A 9615-nucleotide genomic window follows, 5' to 3' on the forward strand; every position below is an offset into this window, starting at 1 on the left:
GGCTAGCTAAGACAGGAAGGAAGAGTTAAGGAGATGCATGTAGGCCCAGAGTCCAAATTGGAAATATCGGAAGCAATAAGCTAGAAACACTGAAGTGAGCGCTTATCTTAGGGGAGAACCCACATCACTTTGTTCTTTTTGCCAGTGAGTGTAACCTTGTTTCCACAAGTATTAATTGCATGTAATAAAAACTTAGAGACTTGTGGGTGCCCCTGCTTCTATGTGAGGCAGGGAAAAAGTGTCATCAGCCTTGTCTATTCCAAATTCCACACATAACCTGCTGCTATCTGCCTATATTCATACCTTAGAGGAACTAACTTGGGTCTCCGGCAAAAAAATCCCCTTATGCCAGGCAAGATTCATTAGGGAAGTTTCCCCGAAGCTGAGTCAAGAGGTGTCTTTTGAAGGATGAAACAGAAAAGATGACAAGTTAAGGAAGGAACAGTCTAGTTTTATAGAACTTTTTAAAGGCATGTCTGGCAAAAACTAGACGTAAGGGCACGAATGAAACTAATGAAGATCATAGAAGTGCAAGTAAAATCTTAATGTAGCTTGTATTATTAGATTTGGTGTCTGATTTTCAGTACAAGGATTTCTTCTGAATTCAGTGGTGCAGGATACTCTAGTACCTGAAGGCAACAAGCCAGACTAATGATCTATTGGGAGAGCTGATGTGGAGTTTCCTGCATTTGGATGATGTTAAAGACTGTGCTAGACAGCTTCTAAGATGACCCCCAAAGATCCCCAACTCTTGGTATTCATGTCCTGTGTAATCCTCTCCCCCTCAGTAGGAACTGAAATTATTGCCTCTCTTCTAACAAATAGAACATGCCAGGGGTAAAGGGATGTCACTTCCTAGACTGGGTTATAAAAAGATGGTAACTTCTGTCTTGGGAGTGTCCTCTCTCTATCTCTCTGTTTACTCACTCTGAGGGAAGCCAGCTGCCATGTTGTGAGTTGCCCTGTGGGAGAGGCCCAGGATGGAACTGAGGTAGACATCCAGTGATGACTTGAGCCATCTGACCAATAGCTTGTGAGAAACTGAATCTTGCCAACAACAACATGAGTGAGCTCAGAAGTAGATCCTCCCTCAGTTGAGCCTTCAGATGAGGTTGCAATCCTAGCTGACAGTTTGGCTGTGACCTCATAAAAGACCTTGAACCAGAGGCACCTAGCTAAGCTATGTACAAATTCCTGACCTACAGAAACTGTGAGATAATAAATATTTATTATTTTAAGCTCCTGAATTTTGGGGTAATTTTTTTTTTTTTTGGCAGCATTGATTCTTCGTTGCCATGCATGGGCTTTCTCTAGTTGAGAGCAGGGGCTACTCTTCGTTGCAGTGCACGGGCTTCTCATTGTGCTGGCTTCTCTTGCGGAGCACAGGCTCTAGGCACGCGGGCTTCAGTAGTTGTGGCGTGCGGATTCAGTAGTTGTGGCTCGCGGGCTCTAGAGCGCAGACTCACTAGTTGTGGCACATGGGCTTAGTTGCTCCACGGCATGTGAGACCTTCCTGGACCAGGGCTCGAACCCGTGTCCCCTGCATTGGCAGGCAGATTCTTAACCACTGTGCCACCAGGGAAGCCCCTCTTCCAGTTTCATTGACGTACAGCACTGTATAAGTTTAAGGTGTACAGCATAATGATTTGATTTACATACATTATGAAATTATTACCAGAATGAGTTTAGTGAACATCCGTTGCACCTGCACACCTTTGGACCAGTCCGCCACCTCAGGCTGAGCAGCAGTGAACTCAGGAGCTGGAGCGGTCCATTCACCCTGAAATTCCTCCGTGGTCACAGCCTTCTCAGCTGCCGCCTGCTCTTCCTTTTCAATCTCTTCAGGATCTCTGTAGAAGCAGAGATCAGGCATGACCTCCCATGGGTGTTCACGGGAGATGGTGCCACGCATGCGCAGAACCTCCCGGGCAAGCATCCACCACATCAGACCCACTGAGTGAGCTCCCTTGTTGTTGCACGGGATGGCAATGTCCACATACCACAGAGGAGAGTCTGTGTTACACAGAGCAATGGTAGGCAGGTTAACATAAGAGGCCTCTGGGAGAGGCTGGTGGTCAGCCCTGGGATCAGTAACCACCAGAAGGCTTCCTGGATCTGGTCAGTGAAGGTTCCAGGAGTGAAGCGGCCAGCAGTAGGAGTGGCTCCAGTGGCAGCAGCAAACTTCAGCCCAGCTCGCTGGCCAGTATTCCTGGAGGATACGACACTGACAGCAGCTGGGTTTTCAATGGCAACAGTGGCATGAGCTGCCAACAGAAGCTTCTCCCAGGTCCTCTTCAGATTTGCGATGTAGATGCCATCACTTTTCCTTTTGTAGATGTACTGACCCGTTTGGGAGCCAAGGTTGGTGCCACCTAAGTGGGTTCCTGCTGCAAGGAATTTGAGGACATCCTCCTCCTTCATTTGCAGGACATCAAGGGCTCCGGGCATTGTTAATGTTTCCCTTTAAGTTACGACGGGAATGCAGAACGACCCTTATCTGTGCGTGAGCAGTTAGTTCCAGTTTGGAGCCCAGTCAGAACTCCCAGGGTGCCTGCTCAGGTGCTCAGCTCAGCTTGGGCCCCCAACAGCCAGGGCTGAAGGTTCTGTGATTGGTTGTATATAGCTCACATTTGGTGAGCCTATACTCTGGCCTAATGTTTTCCTCATATTACCTTTCTAAGTCTCAGAGCAATCCTGTAGCAATTATTTTCATTTTACAGATGAAGGAACTAAGTTTCGGAAAAGTTACCTGATGTTCTCAAGGTCAGAGATCAGAGATTTGAACCTAAGTGTTCTGACTTCGAAGCTGATTCCGTGGAGTCAGAAGACTTGGCCTTTCTATTTCTTAATGCCTCTTTATAAGAGCCATTGACCTCATAAATCGTGCCTAACTAGGACAGGGTCCAGTAATGGTAGCTACTTAATCCAGAGTATAAATGACAGATCCAGTACCTTTAGGGACTGTTCTAGAAATTTAATTGATTCTGGAAGTGGGTCAGGAGCCAAGGACCCTAAGCAAGTAGAGACATGGCCCTATAAAAATAATTAACTGACTTAGTGGGTTAACAATGGCTCCTTCGAATTTAAGGCTGGGAAGTCACTGGTTCTACTCACACTAGTTCAGAAGTCAGGCCACAGCAATGATACGGAATCCCAACCCTGCCTTCCACTAGCTGTGTGACTGTGGACAAGTTACATAACGTCTCTGATCTTCATATTTACCATCTATAAAATGATGGTAATATTAACTACCTTACACTGTTGTTGTCAGGATTACGTAAGATAAACAGTGCATACAAAATGCCCATCACAATGCTTGGCATTAAGGAATGACTTGGTAAATGATAGCAATAATAATAACAAGTATATAATAATAATAAGCTATTAATATTCGAATATATTAAGTACACAGACCCTTGAAGTACTATGAGATTTCTCAGGATCAAGCAATGAGAAAAAAATGGGTTTAGACATTTTAGAGGAAGCAGGGGATGGGATATTTGGTTTGGAGTCAGTCTGCTTGCATCCGATCCCTTATGCTTAGTAGCCACTGTGACCTTGAGCAACTTGCTTAACTGCTTTGAATCTCATTATTCATCTGTCACAATGGTCTATCAGTCAGTGTTCTCCAGGGAAACAGAACCAGTAGGATATATATATATTTCAAGGAAACGGTTCACTTAACTGTGGGGGCTGGCACGTCGGAAATCTGTAGAACAGGCTGGAGACTCAGGCAGGAGATGATGCTGCAGTCTTGAGGCAGAATGTTTTCTTCTCTGGAAAAAGTCAGTTTTGCTTTTAAGGCCTTCCAACTGATTGGATGAGGCACAAACCTCCTTTACCTAACCTGATTGTTGGCCACATCTACAAAATACCTTTACAGTAACACCTAGATTAGCGTTTGACTGAAGAACTGGATACTGTAGTCTAGTCAGGTTGACACGTAAAACTAACCATCACAAGTGAGTGATGAGAGAATCTGTCTCCTAGTTTTGTTGAAAGGTTTCAGTGAAATAATCCATGTAGAGAATTCTGCACAGTGCTTTGCTGCATAACAAGCATTCAGAACAGTATTACAATAGTACAGCTTCCTTACTCAGGGCTGCTGAAGGGAAGGACACTCAGCTGTGCTGTGGGAGTGAGGGTGGCATCTTGAATTTCCGGGGCCCTACCTGAGGTCCCATAGGTTGGTGTCTCTGGTTATGAGGGCAAGTTCGCTTCTAGTTTCCTGGCTAAAAAGCACCACTGCAGCGTTTTCATCAGTCTCCGGGCACAGAACAGGTACCAATCTTGAAGTGTCTAGAACTGGCCTGAGGCGGCACTGGCCTCAGCTAATCCAGCCTCAGCTAATGACACAGTTAACTGGCTGGGCTGGGAGAGAGCAGCAGAAGTGGATGGGTTCTGTAAACCTAAGCAGCAGTAAGGTCGGCAAAGGCAGACTTGGGGATTCTGGTGTGCTAATCAGCAGAGGCAGCGACCTTTGACAAGCTTCCTGAAGCTATCTCCCTGGTCTGAGCCACCGTCCCCTCTCACCTGGACTAGAGGGATAATCTCCTTACTGGCCTCCTGGCTTCTCCCCAGTGCCCCGTTCAATCTGTTATTCACGGAACAGCCAGAGTGGTGCTGTTAAAATATGTCACCTCCTATCACTTCTCTGCTCAAAACCCCATGACTTCCCATCTCACTTTTAGCAAAATCCAAAATCTTCACAATGGGCTATGATTGGGTCTCTAGTTCCTTATCTCATCCCTTTGCTATTCCCCTCTTAGTTCACACCATTTCAGCCACAGCAGCCACCTTGCTGTTCCTCAAATACATTAAGCACACACACATATACAGAGGGTCCAGTTATTGGAGCAAGAAATAAGACAGACCTTGATCATAAAGAACAAAACCAAAAAAGCAGTTTTATGTCAGAGGAGGATCTGCAGCAAGGGATACTGATTATGAGTTTCTTAAATTCTCCCTGGCTAGGGTTCTGATTGATTCCAGAGGTTGGAACAGCGTTGAGGCTGAAGCATGGGACTAAATGATCCCTGCAGAGAGGATTGGAAGTCTTTGTGGACAAGGAGTTGGGTTAGTGGTTATGTTGGTTAATTCACATCTTACACAGTTAGTCTGAGAATACAGGCATCTTCCACAGGGTGTCCATTTCCTATTTCAGATTGTGCCCTTTAATCTGGGTCCTTAGAATGCAGAGAAGGTCTGGAGTATGAGAAGGTCTGTACCTGAGAAAAGTTTATTTTCAGGGTCATTCTATCCCCCTCCCACCCACCCAGGTCCCATTAGCCTTTCGGATGTGCATTAGAACTGGCATACCTTTAAGTACCAGAGTTTTTTTGCTGACTTTTATAATTATGGCAATGGTGACCCAAACAGTGAAAAAAATAGTCCATTCGTTTTGGTAATACATAGATGGTGACTTTGTGCTGACACTGTGGGTAGTCAGCAACTTCATGGCTTCCTGGAAAGGTAGCCTCATTTGGTGATGGGAAATTCCTTTTTCAGATAAAGGACAGCGTGCTATGAAGGTAGTTTGCATCACTACCCATCAAACCATGGCTCTCTAACCTAACCATGTCATTCAGTAGCGTGATATATTTGGGTGTGGGTCCTAACCTCTGCAAACACTATTATAAAAGGATACTTGTATGCTTTGGGTGGAAATGGGCTTCCCATGGCTTCTTCTGTTATTTATGGGCTTTCAGTGGAAGAGGTGAGGATGTTGTTGTGATGTTTTGTGAGGCTGGTTAGCTTTATAGTGTGAGAAACTTGAGCTATGCTTTTGGGACCAAAATAATACCCTCGCTTCCTCCTGCCAACCCACACCAGAGGAAAAATGGAAGGAAGGGAGGGAGGGAGGGAGGGGGGAAGGAAGGGAAGGGAGGAAGGGAAAGGAAGGAAGGAAGGGAAGGAAGGAATTACTACCCCCAAACCAAACAGAAATTTGTGCCTGTGTTTTGGCCAGAAAGAGAGGATTGTTTCAGCAGAAATGATAATCCCAGTACGAAGATAACTGGGAAACTGGTAGCAAAGATCTGGAGAGCAAAGAAATCATCCAGTCGAGACCAAGTAGAATAAGGACCCAAATAGGAAGGAGAGGGAGAGATATCCTTCCATAGAGCTTGAGTGAGCCTGCTAGCCACTGACCATGTTAATTTGGTCATTCAACTTGAAGAGCCCCAATAGGCATAGGGCTCTGTCTTTATTGCTACCACCAGATGCTCAAGTTGAACAAACCTTGTCCCACTTGAACGACTCTTAGGATTTTCTCTCACTTTGGGGATTTTGGATTGGAATAATAACTTTTATACCATTTCCTTTGACATTCATGGAACTCAGTTATGTTAAAAGTCAAGGGTTTCCTGACTGGCTCTCTCAGGCTATGAGCAGCATTGTTAACAGACTGCTTTCCCTGGCTCCCTTGACTCGTGACTGGGTAGCTCACTGGCCAAGACCGTGAGTCCAATGCAAGGTAAGCTGGGATGAAAAGTTGGAAGTTCTTCGGGGCTGAGTTTAATACCAACCAAGTAATTCTTGGAGTTCCTTTTCAGATTCCTTACATATACCCAGAACCCTGAGAAGTCCAGAACTCATACTACAAATGGCCCTACTTGGTTCAGTTAAAAATTAGAGTTGTAATTCTAAAAGCTTGTTCAGTTTAATTCCTTTATTTTATAGATGTGAAAGCTAAGGTTCAAAGAGAAAAAATGATTCATCTAAGGTCACCTAACTGGATGTCTCCTGATTCCAAGTGCAGTGCTCAGTATAGTACATCTCAGAAAATGAAATTCTAAGGTCAATACTTGGAAGTTATATTCAGAGACCATTGTATAGGGTAGAGGAACCTGTTCTCTTGGAGCTCTTCTGGCTGAGAGTGAAAGGATTGCTAGAGCTCAGCCACCATAATACTTTGCCTGGTGATTCGGCCTCCTGGGCATTTGCCTAACCAAGTTTAGAGAGTCATCTGCTCTGGAAAATTCTAGATGCTTCCCTGTGAATGTTTCTGTTTATAGTTGGCGAATTATGAATTGGTATTTAAATTCTGGTACTGACCCCATGTTGTGTGGCAGAGTAAGGTGAAGAAATGGGATACTCTAGAGTGGTTTATAGCCGCTGAGGTAAGATTGACTTAAGAACTAGGAAGGTTAATTTGCTTGAACCGAAGCGAAGGAAAATACACTCCTTGTACTGATTGTAGAAAAGATGGTAAACTTGGTCCTGTCCTCCAGGTGGGAAAATTGTGAACATAAATAAGTAAGATCTAATAACCATTTGTTACTTAGGTCTCCTCTATCAACAGGGTACTGAGCTCCTCAGAAATATTCCAACCATATGTAGTTGCTCAATGTGGCTCTGTTGTCCTGACTACAAACCTTTAGTTGGAATTTGGACTAGACCACTGTTTTCAAAAGTGCTTAATCTTTGGAATCACTGGGCAGAGGTGGGGTGGGGTGTCCTTATTTAATTAAATCTAGAATTGAAATGCTTTTTAGCATACTGATTCTTAGGCCCTACCCCCAGGGATTCAGTAGGTGATCGGCATGGCCTGGAACTCTGTATATTAAACAGCTTTCCACGTGATTCTGATGATTATCTAGACCTGGGAAGTGTTGGAGCAAGCTGTTTCTCTTTTTGTCCAGCTCTGCCTGTAAAACGCTCCTCTGTGAAAAACCCATGGGATGACAGACATGCTCTGCTTAAGAAAACCAAGGCCTGCAGATGCATAAGGGAGGGATGATTGACATAGCCAGAAGAATTCCTGGTTTAAGGGGAAGGACTCACAGTGGCAGACCATTAAATAAGAGGCTTTCCTACTGTTTTTAATTCTTTATTTACAGAATTACATATAACTAGTTGACAGATAAACTAGAGGAGGAGGCAGAGAGATTTGTAACTCATGTTAGAGGATCTAGGAGATGTGAACATAAAACATTCCTGAAGTGATATTAAACCCAAGGAGCAAACAGCATTTGCTTGATAAAAATTTGATTCTCTCACGCTCGTCCCCTGGATATTTTCACAAGCATGCTGATTTGGCTAAGTGAGATTTCACCTACGTTAAGCTGAACCCAGACACAAGTTGGAACATGTCTGGGAGGCAAAGCATCTGACTTTGTATTCAAAGTCAGATGTATGTATTTCCATAATTATCTACTCCCTTAACCATTTCTTTTTAGCCTTCATATAACTTGTGACAAGATAGGCATTCAAGTGCTACTGAAATTCCCAATTGCCAATTGTGTCGAGTTCTACAGTAATAAATCACCGCGGAGAGCCTGCTTTTAATTTGAGATGCTGTGAACTGCTTTGAGAGAGTGCCACTGTAGGAAGTACTGTTACACCAAGCTGAGGCCCTTGAGGTAAAAGTCAGCAGGGGCCAGCATACCCTGTTCTCCACATGCTAGTTTGAACTGCTTCAATTTGCCTGTTTACCATATTTTTTTCCGTAGGTTTTCACAAACCCAGGTCCTGGGGCCTCAGGATTGCTAACCCCTGCTGGGGTACCCTACTCCTTTCTGCCTTCCTGGCCATGCCAGCTCCATAGTAACCCTCCCTTCTCAGTGAGAAGCCTAGTTCCTTCAGTCTCTTCCTTAGTAGCCATAGGAGAGAAAAACACTAGTCTCAAGTGTTAATCAAGATAGCAGTAGTGCTTAACATGATACCCAGGACTGCTTCCTTTACAAAATAAGAATTAGAGGTGATGGCTCTTCAGATTCCATGGTAGTGGGCTGGGGAGATATCCTTTGGGATGAAGTTGCCTTTTTCAAATAACATTTAATAATAAACTTTAATTTTAGAATAGTTTTAGATATACAGAAAAGCTACACGAATATTACAGAGCGTCCCTGTACTCCACACCATATTGTTAAATGGTATATTTAAAGGATTCAAAAGTAAATTAATTATTTGTATAGTTGGAGTATAGATACCATCTTTGCAACTTTTCTGTTAGGGTCATATTTGCTCTATTTAGTTTTTACCCTCTTTTTCTGCCTTCTCTGGTTTTAATTGAATATTTTATGTGGTTTCATCTTATCTCCTTTCCTAGCATATCATCTATACTGTTTTAAAGCATTTAAAATTATATTATTTATTAGTAATTATCAGCCGGGGCCACGAGGAGATCTTTTTCATATCCTCACTGTGAGAACCTGGTAAATTCCTGGAGTGAAAGCCCACAAAGTGTGAGGAGCCTTCCTAAGACTGCAGCCCCCATGAGTTTCTCACTTTCAAGGTAGTTTGCACTTAGCCTTCAGAAATTTGTCAAAATAATCATTTAAGTGTCCCTACAAGCTTATGGATTTCAGTGGGTTTTGTTCCAGGTAAGCAAATTTAAGGATTATGTCACTCTGGATGTGACCTTCTCTCTAGATTTTGGGCTGGTATATGCTCTGCGACTTCAGCTCTGTCATGGGTCAAAGAAAGGCTAATGATTTTTTTTGTCCAGTTTTTATTGTTTCAAGGACAAGAGTGACAATTTCCAAGCTCTTTGCGTGATCCGAAACCGGAACCCAAAGCTTGTCTTTTTATGCCTCAAACCATAGCCTCAACCTTCACCCTCAGTCCACTACTTCTTCTCCCTTTGAGTAGGGCTAATTCTGATGATCATAT

The 9615-nt window shown here is 43.7% G+C and overlaps 1 protein-coding gene across 1 annotated transcript; it reads right to left on the bottom strand.

Annotated features, from left to right (window-relative positions):
* Positions 1-1660: 1660 nt before the first annotated feature.
* On the bottom strand, positions 1661-2484 carry LOC109552460 (small ribosomal subunit protein uS2-like). Its single transcript, XM_073798871.1, is given in 2 exon segments — positions 1661-2100; positions 2103-2484. Coding segments are annotated over 2 exon segments (786 nt in total). The 5' UTR covers positions 2449-2484.
* Positions 2485-9615: the final 7131 nt, after the last annotated feature.

Source organism: Tursiops truncatus, chromosome X (genome assembly GCF_011762595.2).
Source record: "Tursiops truncatus isolate mTurTru1 chromosome X, mTurTru1.mat.Y, whole genome shotgun sequence".
NCBI lineage: Eukaryota > Metazoa > Chordata > Mammalia > Artiodactyla > Delphinidae > Tursiops > Tursiops truncatus.